The 20,473-nt window shown below is 35.4% G+C and overlaps 1 protein-coding gene across 3 annotated transcripts in view; it reads left to right on the forward strand.

Moving 5' to 3' along the window:
* Nucleotides 1–20,473, forward strand: part of LOC141289043 (gamma-aminobutyric acid receptor subunit beta-2-like) — an 87,242-nt gene that overhangs the window by 23,468 nt on the left and 43,301 nt on the right. For all 3 annotated transcript variants that reach the window (XR_012339793.1, XM_073821231.1, XM_073821230.1), the window contains exon 4: nt 16,758–16,978. Coding sequence is in view for 2 of the 3 variants with exons in the window: in XM_073821231.1 (XP_073677332.1) it covers nt 16,758–16,978 (221 nt within the window). In the remaining variant the exon portion in view is untranslated. The remainder of the gene's footprint in view (nt 1–16,757; nt 16,979–20,473) is intronic.

Raw genomic sequence — 20,473 nt, forward strand, 5'->3', positions numbered from 1 at the left:
GTCATCTGACTGAATAACTAATTATGCGGCTCATTATGCAGGTCTTTGTCTTCTCAGGTGTGAATCACAGCATTATTCATGATCATTCACGCCTTCTTCGCATACAGCTATTCTAAACAAAAAGTGTCTTCAAAAATTTAAATCAATATACTGTTTTGTGTAAACAAGTGAACGAGATGATTTTCACATCATTTGATAGAAAAAACTCTAGCCTAACACATCCAGTTCTCAAAGTCTTGTGAACAAATATTCTGTATGTGTTTCATGACTTTATTTCAGTGACTTCAAAAATTTTGTTTTTCACTAAGCACGCATAAACGTTGTTTTCTCAAAAACACCAACATGTACATTCATGTTGCTTACATATTATTGTAGCCCAAATTGTGCTGATTACAATATAATCAGATTTGGGCCATTCATATGTTTTTAAGATACTTAAAAAAGCACAAATGTCAGGGCATGTCAAAACTTTTTCAGGGCCCAAAAACACCCTCAGTCCCCAGAGGGTTAATGTTCTGAGGTAGAAGAACATAATTTTCTAAAGGTTAACACCTTCTTTCATTGACTATTTGTTATAAAAAAGTACTACCCTATTCTTGGAAAGTGGCATTTATTTCACTGCCTCGAAGAAGAGAATCCTCTTTTGTTTTGCGTTCTGTTCATTTTGCATGACTTCCGTTGTGTGCCGTGGAGATGGATGTCTGCTGAACATGATGAGTGTTGGATTTGGATTGTGACAGGCTTAATGGAGAACTCCCAGCAGCCTCTGCGTCAGTGTCAGCTCAGTGGGAGAGACCCGACAAATGACGTTGTGTCATCCTGTCACAATCTCAATATGATCTATCGATCTGGATATCCATCTGAGGAGCTGGCATGCTTCACTTTGTCTTACGTAAGCTTGTTTCTCAGATCCGGCATGCTCCGCTGTAGGTCAGACTACTGCTGGGATCAACAATAAGGATCTGTTTTTTTTTCTGCTGGGCCAGTTCAGTTCAGTAGATTTGATTTTTACTTCTGCCATCATTTTTATTTACCCAATCACAGCAAATTCTACATTTAAGATTTCTTTCCAAAAGAAATTACTATATATATTTTGATGTATTTAATGTGCAATAATGCACAGCTATACTGTAAAAGATGTTTTCAAAGTTGTACATTATGAGAGTACTTCTATTATCACAAATAATTATTGCAATTTTGACAACAACAACAAAAAAGAAACAGCTAGACATTGTAAAATATTTATGCAGGCATAAAAACATACAAACATTCATTAAGCTTGATGAGTTTTGATTGAAATTCCACCCTGTTACATAAGTTATTGTTAGAAAAAATGATCATAAAAATATTTTTCTTTAATTTATGGGAAAAAAAGTTAAAATATATTATCTGGAATTATCGATTGTAGTGTTGTAAGCATTCATTAAGCTTGATAATTCCACCCTGTTATGCAAGTTATTGTAAAAAAAAATATTTTTATTTTTATTTATGGGATTGTTTTTATATTTTCTGGACTCAAAATAATTGATTGTGGTGTTGAAAGCATTGATCAAGCTCACACAGTTCCACCCTGTTATGCAAGTTATTGTAAGAAAAAATGATCATAAAAATATTTCTCTTTAATTTATGGAAAAAAAAGTTAAAATATATTATCTGGAATTATCGATTGTAGTGTTGTAAGCATTCATTAAGCTTGATAATTCCACCCTGTTATGCAAGTTATTGTAAAAAAAAAAAATTCTTTTTATTTATGGGATTGTTTTTATATTTTCTGGACTCAAAATAATTGATTGTGGTGTTGAAAGCATTGATCAAGCTCACACAGTTCCACCCTGTTATGCAAGTTATTGTAAGAAAAAATGATCATAAAAATATTTCTCTTTAATTTATGGGAAAAAAAGTTAAAATATATTATCTGGAATTATCGATTGTAGTGTTATAAGCATTCATTAAGCTTGATAATTCCACCCTGTTATGCACGTTATTGTAAAAAAAAATATTTTTCTTTTTATTTATGGGATTGTTTTTATATTTTCTGGACTCAAAATAATTGATTGTGGTGTTGAAAGCATTGATCAAGCTCACACAGTTCCACCCTGTTATGCAAGTTATTGTAAGAAAAAATGATCATGAAAATATATATTTTTTCATTTATGGGGAAAAAAAGTTCAAAATTATCTGGACTCAAAATAATGAATTGTAGTGTTGAAAGCATTGATCAAACTCACACAGTTCCACCCTGTTATGCAAGTTATTGTACGAAAAAATTATCCTAAAAATATTTCTCTTTAATTTATGGAAAAAAAAGTTAAAATATATTATCTGGAATTATCGATTGTAGTGTTGTAAGCATTCATTAAGCTTGATAATTCCACCCTGTTATGCAAGTTATTGTAAAAAAAATATTTTTCTTTTTATTTATGGGATTGTTTTTATATTTTCTGGACTCAAAATAATTGATTGTGGTGTTGAAAGCATTGATCAAGCTCACACAGTTCCACCCTGTTATGCAAGTTATTGTAAGATAAAATGATGATGAAAATATTTTTCTTTCATTTATGGGGAAAAAAAGTTCAAAATTATCTGGACTCAAAATAATGAATTGTAGTGTTGAAAGCATTGATCAAACTCACACAGTTCCACCCTGTTATGCAAGTTATTGTAAGAAAAAATGATCATAAAAATATTTCTCTTTAATTTATGGAAAAAAAAGTTAAAATATATTATCTGGAATTATCGATTGTAGTGTTGTAAGCATTCATTAAGCTTGATAATTCCACCCTGTTATGCAAGTTATTGTAAGAAAAAATGATCATAAAAATATTTCTCTTTAATTTATGGGAAAAAAAAATTGAAATATATTATATTATTTAATTCATTAGGAAAAACACTAAATATTATCTGGACTCATAATAATTGATTGTGGTGTTGAAATCATTAATAAAGCTCCACCCTGTTATACAAGTTATTGTAAGAAAAAATTATAATGAAAATATTTTTACAATAAGTTTGCCAATTAAAAAAAGTCCCAACTAGCTATCCATCAGTGAGTGATGGCTTAATGGATGCTAAATTTGTAGCTGTGTAGCATCATTTTCAAAATTTTACATTTAACTTAGTGTTACTTGCAATTTCTTTGTAATTATTTGTCAAATTTACTAGCAATTTTGGAGTGTAAAAATCCTACACTCTTTTGTTTGTTTATAATTTTCACTCTTGTCCATGTTAACCAGCTAGACCATGGTGACATTTTTATGCAGGCTTAAGAACATGTACAGCATATAGTAAGAACACAGTGACTGTTGCATCATGAGTTCATCCTTATTGTTGAGTCCTGGTTAGGTATTTTGAATGTTTGCTCAAGCCAATAGAAGGAAGTCGGTCAGTTGCAGCGAGAATTATGGATGCCGTTTCAGTGACTTTCACTACAAAGACAGCTTCTTCTCCTGTCTCAGACTTCTTTAGTTGACGATTTTTCATGTCACATAAAGAATTCATAACCGATGCGCCCTTAATTAGTACATTTATGCTGCAGATTTAGAGACGTCCTTGATTAAATTAATTTGCACTTGCAAATTTCAGCTCTGTTAACGATGATTAAACAGCACAACCTAACAGAGGCTTTTCTGCTCTTGCAGAACATCCCTGCTTCTCGAAATGCTTTAAAGGGATAGTTCAGACAAAACCCACTATTCTGTCATCCTTTACACACCTTCATGTTGATCCAAAGCGTGAGTTACTTTCTTCTGTGGAACACAAAAGAACACTACTTTCTAAATAATTGAATGGGCACGTTCTGTGCAGCTAAACACTTCTATGCTGCATTGCGTCCTTTTTAAAACTTAAAAGCTTCATATCTGGTTTCATTGCAATTGACTGGAAAAGAACAGCTAGTACGTGTTAAAAAGTGTTCATTTGTCAATAACCCATTATATATCAATGCACCTCTGTTTTCACGCATGATTCTATTAGTAGAGAGTAAAAAATGTGGATAAATCCACTCGGTCGCATGTGAGCTCACAGAAGCCGTGTGTTTGCGTCTCGGTTTGAGATCTATTGATGTCAAAGAAGAGTAAACAGAGCCCAAAGAGGCATCTGCTACCATCTGTGACCATAGTAATTATGCTCACATTTGGCACTGAAGCCAAGAGGAAAGTTCCAAGCCCAGGTGTTCCACATTCTGTACCCTGGCATCCACATTCCGCTCAGAAAAATGTATATTTAACCTCTTTTCCCAAAATGTTAATCTACAGACAGATTTTCCCCCTCCTATTTTTCTCCAGTTTTTGTCTTTGTGATTAATAACCGTAATACATCAGCATATGCTTTATGTACTGCTGTTTCACTGTCGTACGTCACGGGAACACTGTGTTTAAAAAGCTCAGAATGGAGGAATATCATTAGGCATAAATATCATTAAAACATTTTTTCATGCATAGCAAATTCTTAAAGGCTTAGCTCATCTAAAAATGAGAATTATCTGGATAGTTTGCTTAACCTTGTGTTGTTCCAAACAAGCTCTTACATGAAACATAAAAGCAGATATTTAATAGAATGTTCATGTTGCTCTTTTCCATACATGGATTAAAGTTAACAAGGTTTGTCAAGCTCTAAAACTTGTATTTAAGGGAAGACACTGCAGGCAAAAACACAGTTTTTTTCATGCCCCTATCAAGTTTATGGGCTTTTTGGTTTTTAATAAAGTGTTTTTTCAGACTAGTAGAAAGAAAACATCCAAAAACACTGTTAAGTGTGTCTATTTTGTGTCGATAGCAATACAATATTTTTAAAGGCCGTTTTCTAAAATTGAGTTTTTTCTCCTACGCTGAGCCATAAATCTCCACTTCAGTAGCACTTACACACACCAAACTTTACATTTTTATTCCTGTCTATATTCTAAAGATTTTAACAGAGGGATTTGTTCATAAATAATTTGCTTGATTTTATACATTTTATTCTCCCAAAAATGGTAAAAAAAAAAAAGTTTTTTTTTTCTGAATTATGTTGTGACGAAATGAGAATCTGTAAAAAAAGAGAGAAATTCCTTCTGTAAAAACATTTGTCTCTAATATGTCCAAAAAATTAAACAAGAATTTTCAAACTGACTTCATCCAGTGTTTCGATTTTTGTTCTAGAAATGTATGCAAATTAGCACATATTTCATTAAACAATGCATCATTTGCATTTTTAAACGTAACATTTTAGAAAACCTGTAATACAAAAAATGTTTGCAATTATCACTGTAATCAATAAACTGAGTAAGTAAGGTGATAACTATTAGTTATTTTTTTAACCCTATTCACCTGCAGTTTCTCGCCTTAAAGTCGTATAAAACAAAATGATACCTTTGTGTGAGGAACAGACTGAAATGTACCTCGTTTATCCATTTATCCATCAAATCTGGCTTGTTGTGTCCAATAAATGCAATCAATCCAAAGACATTTGCTTTTTTAAAATGCATTCCAATATTATGTTATTAATTTTTTTGGAAAGTAATGCTTTTGCGTTACTTTTTTTTGTCACCAGGACTGAGCTTGCTTATTTGTTTTTTAATGACTAAAAACTCAAAAGCTATATTTTTGAAAAATGCAAAGGCCATTTCACACCAAAAGTGAAATTAATAAGCCTCAAGCTGAGGGAAGTGCTTCTGCATCTCACTTTCAATTTCTCTCAACATGGGGACAGGAGAGTTGTAAGTGAATAAATGGGAAAACAAAGTAACTTGTGGTATTTATTTGAAATGGTGATCAGATATGTTGCGTAAATTTAAAAGTAATGCATTACGTTACTAGTTACTCGAAAAAAGTATTATTATTATTTTTTTTAGTGACTTTCATTTTTTTAAGTCACACACTTATATTTTTCGTTAAATATAAGACACAAGTTGCATGTATTACTTTTATGGTGCTTTTTTGTTGATTCTTATTCACTTTCATTTTATGCTTGTGAGCTGAATGGTTCTTTGTGGAACCAAAAATGGTTCTTCTATGGCATCGCTTGAAGAACCTTTTAAAGCACCTTTATTTTTTAGAGTGCATGACAGTCTGTTGTGTTGTTTAATAATAGAATGAACTTGCTGTAAAGTGCTGTATCGATGTACCCTTATACCCTATGCCCTTTGAACTTAACATGTTTGCTCCCTTCGGACTAGAATCTCATTTAAGATGACAGAATAACATGTTGAGTCCACTTTGCAGTTCACTTTCAGTCGAATGGAAAGCACCTTAAGTGATGCAGGTTTAGAATGACTAATTAAGGTGACTAATGTTTTTTTGGTAAGCTGATAAAAACAAGATGTAGTTTAAAAGATATAGAGACTGTATTTCACTAAATGGATATTTCATTCCATTTAGTGAAATACAGTCTCTATATCTTTTCAAATCAGCTTTTTCAACACAAATGCACAAGGTATGGAATTCATGTCTCAGTAGGCAGACATGACGGATAGGGTTTTATTGAACAGATAGTTTACTCTAAAATTAAGATATTTGCATTCTTTACCCATCCTCATGTCAGTCCAAACCTCTATGACTTACTTCTGTGTTTTGACAAAAGAAGTTAGAAGTCAAAAAAAGTCAAGACAATTGTTCATGCAATCAATTCATGCATGTGCATATCAGCGACTTATCGGTCTTTGGTTCGAGTCGAAGCGTTTCCTCAGTTCAGCAAATGTTGGAGGAACTAGGCCCGGTTCTACAGGGTGCTAAAGGGTGCTAAGCCCTCAAATGAAATCAATAGCACCCTCAGTTGTAATAATAGCTTTTAATTGCATATTTGGCAAACTATCCAGTAGGGGTGCAATGGTTCAACTTACTTACGGTTTGGTTTGTATCACGGTTTTAGAGTCACGGTTTTGGTACGGTTCAGTATGTGCTATGTTTAGGGTAAAAAATTTAAAAGTAAAGAAATAAGAATAATTTATCAAACTACAAGCAACAGCACAAATAAATACAATAGAGTAAAGATACAAATAAAATAGATTTTTTTTTTTAGGTCTAACATTAGTTTTTAGGTACAGATACAGAAACTGATCAAAATGAATAAATGTAAAAAAGCATTGCAGTATTAATTGAAGTTTATTAAAGCTATTCAATCAAGAGCAGTGAGTGATTTCCTTCTTGTTGCTGTTAAATGTTAACAAATTGCTGTCAGTTTAAGAGAATGCTCTGATACTTAACGTTTAGCTGGCTATGTCTGCTAGGATACTTGCCAAGACGGGAATTTTGACAATTTTTGCGTGAATTTGTCCATTCAAACACAATAAAAGAGCGTAATATTTGTCCTAAGGCGCAGGTTTGCGCGCTTCGGATGAGCGCACACAGAGATCTCCTCAGTTCTCACTGCACACGCGAGTTTGCGTCTTATGGCTCTTAAATGTTGAAACTGGCAAAGCTTAAATGAGTTTAGTTTAAGTCCAGATAGCAATGTTTGCTGTTCAGGTCTCACCTGCACACGAGCGCTATCAGCACCCAGGAGATGACGGAATAAATGACTGCTCATATTCCATCATACGGCACTCGCATTGGACAAGAATGGTTTGTCCACGTTTTTTATTTAATGGCTGTTGTTGTAACGTATTAAAAAGCCAGAATGTGCATCCATCAACAGAAACATGCATTAGCCGAACCCTGTTAGTTTTACGTGTTGTTATTTAAAACATATTACTAGGGCTGTCCCCGAATAGTCGAAGATTCGATGCATCGATATGCGGAGCCTGATTCGACCACCGATCTCACAGTCGAATCTTCGCGGGTGAAACCATCACACCATTTTGGCAATATAGGGGTGCTCAATGTCTAACTGCACACAGAACTACTAGATTTTGTACGGACATATTAAGTTATAAACAGCCTTAGATTATGATAATGCAGTAAAAACAAAAGTGAAAAGAAAGAAGCGTTCAATAAATATTTTTAACGTGTTTGTGAACAAATCCAACCACCCCTGTGACAGATTTAATTTTCACTTGCCCTGATCCATGATGAGATGAGGACGGCAGGGATTAGGCGGCGATCACACCGAACGCGTTTTTGCCGTTGGAGGCGCCTCTTTTGAATGGTTTTCTGTTGGCAGTGAGCGTTCTGCGCTCCGTTAATGCGTCCCCGGCGCCTCGCGTTTTTGCAGGAGCGCTCTGAGCGCCTGAAGTTGAAAAAAAATATCAACTCTGAGCGGAAAAACGCCCAACGTTATTCGCGTTCTTTCCCATTGTCCAATCTTTCGGGTCTTCGAAAGTTTACCGTCGCTTAAAAAGTCCGGAGACTGCAAGAAATAGAGGAGAAACCTTTGGTGTCTATCATGGGAAACCAGGGGCTGTATTATTTAGGGTTTCTGCTAATATGACAGTTTAATTAACAGCAAAAAACTAGATTTTAGAGCGTTCGCGCTATAATCCTTTGATTTGACTGACAGGACAGCTGTTTTGGTCGTTGCTTAGCAAAAAAGGCAGTGCTGTGTGCCTTGCGTTTTTAGAACTAAAAGACGCGTTCTGTCTTTTTATTTAAACCTAAATAAGTTTGTCTGTCAGTTTTGCAGTCAGGCAGGCAGTTTTGGTCGCTTTATTTAAAGTTGTTGCTGTGTGCAGTGTGTAAAATAAAATAAAAATTGTTTTACCCTCCTGCTGACTATAGTGTCGTGTCCCTCCTATCCCATTCACACACACACATAAGCCTAGATGATTCGACTATCGGTCGACTATAGAAAGATTCGAAAATTCTGATTCGACTATGAAAATTCTTAGTCGGGGACAGCCCTACATATTACAGATGCGTTGTCAGTTTCAAGTTGAACCGCGGTCCTGGTGTGCACCGAACCGTAGGAGAAGAACAGGACGGTTCGTTTTTTTACTGAGAACCGTTGCACCCCTACTATCCAGTGTGTTATGGTTTGCGTCCTGGATATTGGTTCAGCGTGTTTTTGTAGCTATGAGTAATGTGGCCAATAGGGGTGGGCGATATGACCTAAAATTAATATCACGGTATTTTTCATCTTTTGAACGGTGACGGTATAATATCACGGTATTACTTTTTTTGGTACATTTTGGGAGGAGTAGCCTGTCCTGTCCCTTTAGTATGTGAATAAAGTGAATATTTTTATAATATAATCAGTAAATGGTAGGAATCCTTATCAAAAAGAGACATGGGAGAGTATTATGCATTCTCAACTTATTTATTTTGCAAAAAACCTAAAGTTCTTACTTAGTGTACAACAAAACAAAAATTATTTTTTATTGAAATTTAATTTCTGCAATATTTAAACCCTTTAAACAACTGGGGGAAATCAACCCATAGCAACAGTTTAAAAGTAGACCAATTCTGTGGGGAAAAACGCGGACTTGGCAACCCTGCATCCAACACTGCTGGAGTTAATGTCATTGCACACATGAGTGTGAAATTTTCGTCTGACATTTTTGCACGTTAAAAAAAAAATACAGGTTTAGTTAATCGAGTTTACACACTGCCTCTGAAACTTTCGTCCGTCATAAAAAAATTTGGATCGTGTTTGATTTTCTGCATTTTCGCATCCATAATAAGCATTTTGATAAGGATGGCGAATATGAGAAAACTAAAAAAAAAACGCATACGAAAATCGGACTCAGTGTACAATGGCCTTTAGATTTGAATGATCACTGGTCGAAAGTAAAGAGAGATGACAAAAATAGACTGGAGGATTTGCAGCAATCTTGTACTGACTGACAAATGTCTGTTATAAGATGTGCTGCTCTCTTTACACAGAGTGTGCATTATCGCAAAATCGAAAGTAAAAGTAAACAGCGCAAGCACTCAGTTAAAAGCGATTTCTATACCCTGCATATTGAAAGTGCAAAAATTATATACAATATTAGTTCGCCTCACGCCGCTCAATTTGTGATCCACTGTGTAAATCCTTCGGCTTTACATTGTCACTCCGCCCCTGGTTTAGGCTACAGGCCCGACCTTTCTTCACAATGTTTCACCAGTCGTTTAATGGCCACTCCCCTTTTACCTATCACCTGCAAAGCTGATACGAATATGTTTTACTTTTTTATTTACAACAAGATATATAGTATAAGGACAGGTATTCAGACCTCAACTGAACGTTTGAAGAAAATGTAATGCCTTATTATTTAGAATGAGCTATTATTGATGTAAATGCAGCCGTGAGGCACATAATTTATTTATTACGGTATTAGAAAATCCATGTCGTGGCGCAATGTCACACCGGTGCTGACTATGACACCGTTGTACCGCCCAGCCCTAGTAGCCAATCACAGATATTTTTTGATTTCTTGAATGCAACAGCGAAACAGGTGTGTTCAGCAGGAATCATTTTATCATAACAAAGTATAGACATGATGTAAAAAAGAGATTTGTTGTGCAACTTCATTGATTATAATTTGCGAGTATAGGGAGAGGTACGGAGCATTCGCACATTTACATTGGTGCTTGAGTGATTTCCAGCTTGCATCAGTTGTTTTATAGTGTGCACATGTCCTCAAAAAATAAATGACAAAACATGGTAATTTTATTGTAACCCAAACACAGCTTTTTTGTGTAACCCAGCTTCTGGGACAGTACTGCTAAATACACCTACTGTACTTAAGCAATAAGGTACTTGAGGCCGTGCTGTATCATGAATAAATCACGGCTGAAGGGCGTTGTTAGGCACGACGCAAAGCGGAGTGCCTGCAACCCCCTTCAGCCGTGATTTATTCACGATACAGCATGGCCTCAAGTACCTTATTGCTTTTATAAAACACAATAGAAATATTAAAATAAAAAATATATATTAATTTATATATATTAAGTTGTACATTTTCATAAAGTAAAATCATTAACTGCCTTCCGCTGTAAAAAGTAGTCCCTAACTGCTGCAGCTGTGCTTACGTTGCTAAGGGTGGTTGCTAAGGGGGTTCAATGATACACAAAACCGTTGAGTGAAGCGGTCATAGCAGTGCCCTATCATGAATACGACACAGCTGCTGACCAATCAGAATTGAGGAATGAAACTAACCGTTTTATAAAGAAAATTAAAGCACTGTTTTATTTGTATATTATGTGTGTTTGTCACATATTCTTTAAAGGGGTCATCAGATGCAAAACTAACTTTTCCATGTTGTTTGAACATTAATGTGTGTTGGCAGTTTGTGTACACAACCACCCTACAATGATACAAATCCAGCCAGTGGTATTTTTTTTAATCTTTTAAAGTAATATCCCCTTTTTAAAATCGGGTCATTCTCAGCTTCTTGTTGTTGTGACAAACACAGTTGATTGACATGAGCGCCTTACCTTAGACCCGCCCTCACCGAGCTGAAACAGACCGAATACAATTGCCATTGTGTCGACTCAGGTATGTTCTTTTATTGGATGTAATAATAAACGTAGCAGTCATTTACTCCCGACATCTGAGCCACTTAAGAGGCAGAGGGCAACGTTACTTTCGTTTTTAAAATGAAAGCGCAGATCCTGATCTACATATGCGTTTATGTTCGTGTGAATCATTCGTGATGCAGCTTCACCCACAGCAGAAGTGAGTAGAAGGCTTTTTTATGCATCTTTGCAAATGGCCTTTCTTAATGTGCTTGTTGGCAAGTTTTGCCGATAAACGCGGCTAAAGTAAACATTACAGCTCGTAATCCCTCAGCAGAGAGGGGCGGGGCGAGCAGAGCTCATTTGCATTTAAAGGGCCCATGCAGAGCTGATTTTGACAAGGTAAAAGGGTGTTTTTTACACTACTATTGAGAATTTTTAAGACCCTAAAGAATCAAATGAACTTGTGGAAAATGGGCATCCGATGACCCCTTTAATAACAAGGATAAAATAATGACAAAGATTTTTTTTATCTTTGCCCACTTCGGCCTAAACATCTGCCATTCTGACAAAGAATCGTGATATTTCGGAAAAAAATCTTGATATGATCTTTTTGCCCTTATCGCCCACCCCTAACCGTAATATATCATTAGGATGCATGGTTATTAATTTTGTGTTCCTTGATATGCTTTTTTTGACTCTCAAAGTGACAGTAGCCATTTAATGAACCACCAACAGCCATGATGTCAACTAGAAATCCTCTTTACTGTTCTATTAAAGAGAAAGAAAGAATATTGGATGGTCTGAGAGTGAATAAACTGACACCTATTTTTCATTTTTGGATGAACTGCCCCTTTAAGAGTGCTGAAGTGACTCTGTCGCCCAAGGCGTCAGATGCGTCTCCTGAGAAAAACCTTCAGCGGCGATGCTCAGCAACATCCTTAACCTACTCCACTACCATCCTAAACCTGCATAATGACAAATGCAAAAGATCGGAGGATGTTATGAGAGTCGACAGTTGATGACAAACCATCTACATGCTCATTAGGAGCCTTGTGTACTATTTTGGTTATCAGTAATTTTGATTAGGGATGCACCGAATGTTCGGCAACCGAAATTATTTAGCTTAAATTGCATAGTAGAAGTAAAAAGGCAGAATAAATTATAGCGAACAATGAGATGACATTATCAAATAGAGGCGCGCACTAATGCAGCAAACATTGTCAACAAAAATGCAAAAATCCTTCCAAGCAGTGACAGCGAGAGACTGTTTAGTATCGCATCGCATATCTTCCATGAGAAGAGAAAAGGCTGGTTGTTGCTGTTTACTGTATGATGACTGAAATCACGAAATGGTCTCAAACCATTAGTAAATAAACTACAGAATGTTATGTTGTCTAATACATGCACTAATTATATTTATTCTGCCAGCGCTGCATGAGCTTCTTAGCCAGGGTTTAAAGTCCAAAGTGCGAGGAAAATTTGTGTGATGAGAATCATTCATAAATCTGCTGCTGTCAGCAAAAAGTAGCACTGAGTGCATTTACATGCACGTTCTTATGCCGATTGTGCTTAATAAACCGAAAACGCACGTGGTCATGTAAAAGCGGTAACCCGTTTTTCTTTTACCGGAGTAAGGTCATAATCGGCGTAAGCATAAACCGGTCGGCACAGGTAGTTTTTTGCCTCTTACCCTGATTTCAGGCGGCATGCAAACACAATAACCTGCTTTCTATCGGCTTATTGAAGTGCGCATGTGTGATACGTGACAGGAATGCATAGTTAGTGCAGATTTAAGTGCATCTTTTACAGTAAAGAAAGGCTCTTTCATAACTCGGAAAATGATAAAAAGTGTTCTCGTCTCGTGCAGCAAAAGTAGATGTGGTTCAGTCAAAATGCTGCATTTATAACCGCATGAGAGGATAATATGTGACCCTGGACCACAAAACCAGTCTTAAGTCGCTGGGGTATATTTGTAGCAATAGCCAAAAATACATTGCATGGGTCAATTTTTGATTTTTCTTTTATGCCAAAAATCATTCAGAAATTAAGTAAAGTTCATGTTCCATGAAGATTTTTTGTAAAATTCCTACTGTAAACATATCAAAATGTAATTTTTGATTTGTAATATGCATTGTTAAGAACCTAATTTGGACAACTTTAAAGGTGATTTTCTCAGTCTTTTTGATTTTTTTGCATCCTCAGATTTCTGATTTCAAATAGATGTATCTCAGTCAAATATTGTCCTGTCCTAACAAACCATACATCAGTAGAAAGCTCATTTATTGAGCTTTCATATGATGTATAAATCTCAGTTTTGTCAAATTTAACCTTATGACTGGTTTTGTGGTCCAGGGTCACATATGAGCTGTAAGTTTCACGCTGACATTGCAAACTTTATTTAACATCACAACTGACAAACATATGGAATACTCAAAGTCAGACACTCAAATTATTACATTTGGATGTCACTAAAAGGAAATAACCGGATTTATTAATAAACTTGTTTTATCAAGTTACTGGTGTGCATGTAAACATGCTCAGGGCTTCTTGCGGGTTTCCGCCAAAATAAAAGTCAACATAAATGTTAGTATTGTAATTTTGCTGTTGTTTTGCAAAATAAAATAAAAAAGTAAGACAAAAATAACAATCATTCCAACAGCTCTATTAATACATTTATTCTAACATTCTCCTTTGCTCAGCAAGGCTGCATTTATTTGTGCATTAAAAACACATGCCTGATTCAAGGAGATCTAAAAATGGCCAAAGAATATTATTTTACTAACGTATTCATTTTAATTAAGTTAAATTGTGCTTTGTTGGAAGGCTATAATGTCTACTAGAATGTTAAAAGTGTTCAGTGTTAAATAAATATTTTTAAATAGTTTTATAATTGATTTTTTTTCTTTGAAAAGCAAGACAAAACTGTAAAAAGCAAATATTGGCTATTTAATTTATCCAATGGTGAAGAAATTGGCAAAATGCATGAGGGGAAAAAGACAAAAAACCATGTTCGGATTCAGCTTCAGCCAACAATTTTCCAATTGTGGTGCAAAAACTAGTCGCGGGATAATATTTGTGTTTAGGATGTGTCTTTGAGAATTGGGGCGTGCATGTGAGTGTTCAGGTGTGTTTAGCGTGTGTTTGCTCATGCTGAAGTGGCTGTTTATATGTGCACATGCAGGACAGTGTGAGTCACAGCTGGTTCTTCCATCAGCTTTTGAATCAGAGGGAGGTTTGCTTCTTTAATGCCTGAGAGTAACTTTATCAAGTGTGCTGGTTATTTTTGGCAGAGGGTGATTGGCCGTTTTAAGAGTTCCCTCACAGGTCACCGCTGGAGAAGCACGGAGAGATAAATATGGGGCTAGAAACCGCCAGCCCACTGTCCCCTCATCCTCTGGCCACGCTGATAAACACATCCGCTGCACTCCCAAAACAAACCTCAGATACAATCAGGGGCATTTTATCCCAGGAGGCAATGCTTAGAAAACAGTTGGGTACAGAATTAAAATGAGAAACTGACCAAATATGAGCATGAACTAACAGCAGTGACATTGGCGGATGCTTCACTGTGATTGGCTGGTTAGCCTGTCAGTTAGACAATGGCAGCCTATCAGAAGCGCAGCTCCTCAACGTATCGGCCTGAATGTGTCAAACGGCTGGAAATGGATGAGCTAATTACAGAGTAAACATCTCACACTCGGACATCATCACTTTCGGTCACATCCGAATGGAAATGAACTTGTAATGACTTGAAGCGCAGAGTGATTTGTGAGCGAGGCGGTTTTTAGTGAGCACTCAGCTGGGTTAAATTAAAAGGTGCATCTGCGAGCCTGCCACCACCTGCGGTGTTTACTGAGGATTTGTTAACTAATGATCTGAAAGATGGCGGATGGTAATAAAAAATAAAAACAGCTCAGCAATCAGTAGTAACTAATCAAAGAGGCAATGTATGTGTCACAAGTGTCAATTTTTCAAAATTGAGATTTATGCATCAACTGAAAACTTCCCATTGATGTATGCTTTGTTAGGATAAGACAATATTTGGTCAAGATACAACTAAAATCTGGAATCTGAGGGTGCAAAAAAATCTAAACATTGAGAAAATCGCCTCTAAAGTTGTCTTAATGAAGTTCTTAGCAATGCATATTACTAATCAAAAATTAAGTTTTGATTCATTTATGATATATAATTAACAAAATATCTTCATGGAACATGATCTTTTAACTGCATACAGACATTTTTTCAAGACGGTTCCAGCTACACTAAAAGAAAGGTTTAGGTCATGTGGAAAGAGCTCCTTAAAGTGACATTCACAGGTTACCACTTTTACAGTGTGGTTTTAAATTTTAATATTAAATACTTAAATATTAATCACAGTGTACTCTTAAATATTAACGTCAGTCTTATTAATATTAAATATTGATAAACATCTAAAAATATTACAGTGTCAGTTGCATGTTCATAGTGTAAAGTACATGTCCATATTTCTTTAGATACCAGGAATCATCAAATTGAACATGAAAATAAAAAGGTAGTCGACACAACATACACTCTTAAAAATAAAGTTGCTCTTAAAAATTCACGAGGCCATAGAACCTTTTTTGTCTAAATGGTTCCATACAGAACCCTTAACATCTGAAGAATTATTATATAATCTTCAGATTATAAAAAAAGGTAAGAAAGAGATGGTTTCGCTGTGAGGAAATTTTTAAAGCATCTTTATTTTTCAGAGTGTAAGATGATTGTTTTAAATTCTCACTAGTTTTCTAATTTTGCTCTTATTTTTATTCCTGTCTGCATCCTGAAGGTTTTTTACAGAGGAGTTTGTTCATATGTAATTTGCTTGATTTTATACATTTTATACCCCCAAAAAATAGTGAAACTTTTGTGACGAAATGAAAGACCGAAAATTCCCTCTGTAAAAAGAATTTTGAAACTGACTTCATCCAGTGTTTAGATTTTTGTACTAATAATGTATGCACATAGTTCATTAAATAATGGCTCGTTTGCATATTTAAACCTAACATTTGAGAAAACTTAATACAAAAAATGTTTGCATCCCTATTCACCTTCAGTGTCTCACCTTAGCACAATTATAAGTGGGTCTGGAATGTTATATGATTGATTAATTTAAAGATAGCAATGCAATAGAAAAAAGATACAAATAAAACTTTTTTGGGGTGGAAATTTAATGTAATTAATAAAGGTGCTTCACGATGCCATAGAAGAACCTTTTTTGTCTAAATGGTTCCATAAAGAACCTTTAACATCTGAAGAACCTTTCTGTTTCACAAAAGGTTCTTTGTGGCAAAAGAAGGTACTTTAGATTAAAAAAAGGTAAGAAAGAGATGACTGAATGGTTCTTTGTGAATCCAAAATTGGTTCTTCCATGGCACGTTATTTTTAAGAGTGTGAGAAAAATGTTTTATTTTCTCACTAGTCTTCTAATTTTGCTCTTACTTTCAGGACTACACCCTGACCATGTATTTCCAGCAGGCTTGGCGAGACAAGCGCTTGTCTTACACCGAGATCCCTCTGAATCTAACCTTGGATAACCGTGTGGCTGACCAACTCTGGGTGCCCGACACCTACTTCCTCAACGATAAGAAATCCTTCGTTCACGGAGTGACGGTCAAGAACCGAATGATACGCCTGCACCCCGACGGCACCGTGCTCTACGGATTAAGGTACGTCCTTCGAGGTCATCGCTGTCGCCCTGTCCTCGCAAACCATTTGCAAACCACCCACACGATGCGTTGAGGCCATGTTCCGGGTCTGTTTTTATTTTCCCAGGCTGCTGATGCATTATGCTGGTGTAAATGACTCAACATCGCTGTCTATGTTTAGAAAGGATGAAATTGTTGTTGCTAATTCCAAAGCTGCACATTGTGCTCGCAGTTTTTCAGCCTGACAGCAGTATCCTTATCACAAGAGTGCTTAAAAATTAAAAAGCTGCATTGCGGCAGATAATTCACTGTTATTAAGGCGACCGAAATCAATAAATATAATTTATAACGCTTCATTATGTAAGTGCCCAATTACATAAGTTATTTTTTACATAAGCCAAAAGGGAATCTGTGTGCAGGAACACTAAATGCACATGATGAAACATTGATGGGAATGTGTGAGTGTGCCGTGACCTGGCCCACAGAACATCGCTGCCGGGACTGCCAGCGCGCTACTTTGTCAATGGAGACCTTCGCATGTGAGACAGCGCCGGCTGCGGCCGTGTGTGTGTGTGTGTGTGTGAGAGAGAGAGAGTATGGCAAGTAGTTTTAGCCTAAAATATACTGTCACTTGTCATCATTGCATTTTTACTAGTAACAATTCCAATTACAGAGCTCTTTAATTAAATTTTTACTAGTTACAGTTGTAATTACAGAGCTCTCTATTTCAATTCTTACTGGTAACAATTCCAATTACAGAGCTCTTTAATTAAATTCTTACTAGTTACAGTTCCAATTAGAGAGCTTTTTAAATCAATTTTTTACTAGTAACAATTCCAATTACAGAGCTCTCGAATTCAATTCTTACTAGTAACAATTCCAATTACAGAGCTCTTTAATTAAATTTTTACTAGTAACAGTTGTAATTACAGAGCTCTCTATTTCAATTCTTACTAGTAACAATTCCAATTACAGAGCTCTTTAATTAAATTCTTACTAGTTACAGTTCCAATTAGAGAGCTTTTTAAATCAATTTTTTACTAGTAACAATTCCAATTACAGAGCTCTCGAATTCAATTCTTACTAGTAACGATTCCAATTAGAGAGCTCTACAGATGAATTTTTACTAGTCATATGTCTCCATTGATATGGCAAGCTATTTATCCTAAAATATACTGTTACTCATCGTAATTGCATTTTTACTAGTAATAATTAAATGAGAGCTCTCTAATTAGAATTGTTACTAGTAAAAACTGAATTAGAGAGCTCTGTAATTGGATTTATAACTAGTAAAAATTGATTTAGAGTGCTCTCTAATTGTAATTGTTACTAGTAAGAATTCAATTGTAAAACTCTGTAATTAAAAATGAATGGAAGTCAATGGAGGCATTTGACTAGTAAAAATGTATTTGTAGAGCTCTCTAATTGGTATTGTTACTAGTAAGAGTTGAATTAGAGAGCTCTGTAATTGAAATTGTTACCAGTAAGAATTGAATTAGAGAGCTCTGTAGTTGAAATTGTTACCAGTAAGAATTGAATTCGAGAGCTCTGTAATTGGAATTGTTACCAGTAAGAATTGAATTCGAGAGCTCTGTAATTGAAATTGTTACCAGAAAGAATTGAATTCGAGAGCTCTGTAATTGGAATTGTTACCAGTAAGAATTGAATTCGAGAGCTCTGTAATTGGAATTGTTACCAGAAAGAATTGAATTCGAGAGCTCTGTAATTGAAATTGTTACCAGAAAGAATTGAATTCGAGAGCTCTGTAACTGGAATTGTTACCAGAAAGAATTGAATTCGAGAGCTCTGTAATTGGAATTGTTACCAGTAAGAATTGAATTCGAGAGCTCTGTAATTGGAATTGTTACCAGTAAGAATTGAATTCGAGAGCTCTGTAATTGGTATTGTTACTAGTAAGAGTTGAATTAGAGAGTTCTGTAATTAGAATTGTTACCAGTAAGAATTTAATTAGAGAGTTTTGTAATTGGAATTGTTACCAGTAAGAATTGAATTCGAGAGCTCTGTAATTGGAATTGTTACGAGAAAGAATTGAATTAGAGAGCTCTGTAATTGGAATTGTTATGAGAAAGAATTGAATTAGGGAGCTCTGTAATTGGAATTGTTACCAGTAAGAATTGAATTAGAGAGCTCTGTAATTGGAATTGTTACTAGTAAGAACTGAATTAGAGAGCTCTGTAATTGGAATTGTTACCAGTAAGAATTGAATAAGTGAGCTCTGTAATTGGAATTGTTATGAGAAAGAATTGAATTAGAGAGTTTTGTAATTGGAATTGTTACCAGTAAGAACTGAATTAGAGAGCTCTGTAATTGGAATTGTTACGAGAAAGAATTGAATAAGTGAGCTCTGTAATTGGAATTGTTATGAGAAAGAATTGAATTAGAGAGTTTTGTAATTGGAATTGTTACCAGTAAGAATTGAATTCGAGAGCTCTGTAATTGGAATTGTTACCAGTAAGAATTGAATTCGAGAGCTCTGTAATTGGTATTGTTACTAGTAAGAGTTGAATTAGAGAGTTCTGTAATTAGAATTGTTACCAGTAAGAATTTAATTAGAGAGTTTTGTAATTGGAATTGTTACCAGTAAGAATTGAATTCGAGAGCTCTGTAATTGGAATTGTTACGAGAAAGAATTGAATTAGAGAGCTCTGTAATTGGAATTGTTATGAGAAAGAATTGAATTAGGGAGCTCTGTAATTGGAATTGTTACCAGTAAGAATTGAATTAGAGAGCTCTGTAATTGGAATTGTTACTAGTAAGAACTGAATTAGAGAGCTCTGTAATTGGAATTGTTACCAGTAAGAATTGAATAAGTGAGCTCTGTAATTGGAATTGTTATGAGAAAGAATTGAATTAGAGAGTTTTGTAATTGGAATTGTTACCAGTAAGAACTGAATTAGAGAGCTCTGTAATTGGAATTGTTACGAGAAAGAATTGAATAAGTGAGCTCTGTAATTGGAATTGTTATGAGAAAGAATTGAATTAGAGAGTTTTGTAATTGGAATTGTTACCAGTAAGAACTGAATTAGAGAGCTCTGTAATTGGAATTGTTATGAGAAAGAATTGAACTAGAGAGCCCTGTTATAGCATTGTTACTTGTAAAAATGCAATGATGACAAGTGACAGACTAAAACGGCTTGCCATATGTGAGCGCATGTGTGGAGGAGGCAGTAATAGAGCGTTCTCTTTTGTGACATCTGAAATTTAGTGCGAATCTGTGCTCTGTTGCAGCTTGACATGAAAGAGTGTTGGAAGATGGGCTTTCTGGATTTAGTGTGTATGCGTTTGCGATGAGTGGGGGTGTGTTGTCCGTGTTCCTTGGGTGCCCTGCTTCTCTAAGCTTGCCAAAGCATGTTCCTCAATTACCAGGATAAGAATATAACAGCGCTCTTCTATTGCTGTCTGTGAGAGCCCGGTCTGACAATTTAGCACAGGCAGGTAGATGTGATTATCTTGCTCCTAAAAGACTTCGACCAATAACACAGGCGCCGGCCAGGG

This window comes from Garra rufa, chromosome 16, assembly GCF_049309525.1.
Source record: "Garra rufa chromosome 16, GarRuf1.0, whole genome shotgun sequence".
In the NCBI taxonomy this organism is placed as follows: Eukaryota; Metazoa; Chordata; class Actinopteri; order Cypriniformes; family Cyprinidae; genus Garra; species Garra rufa.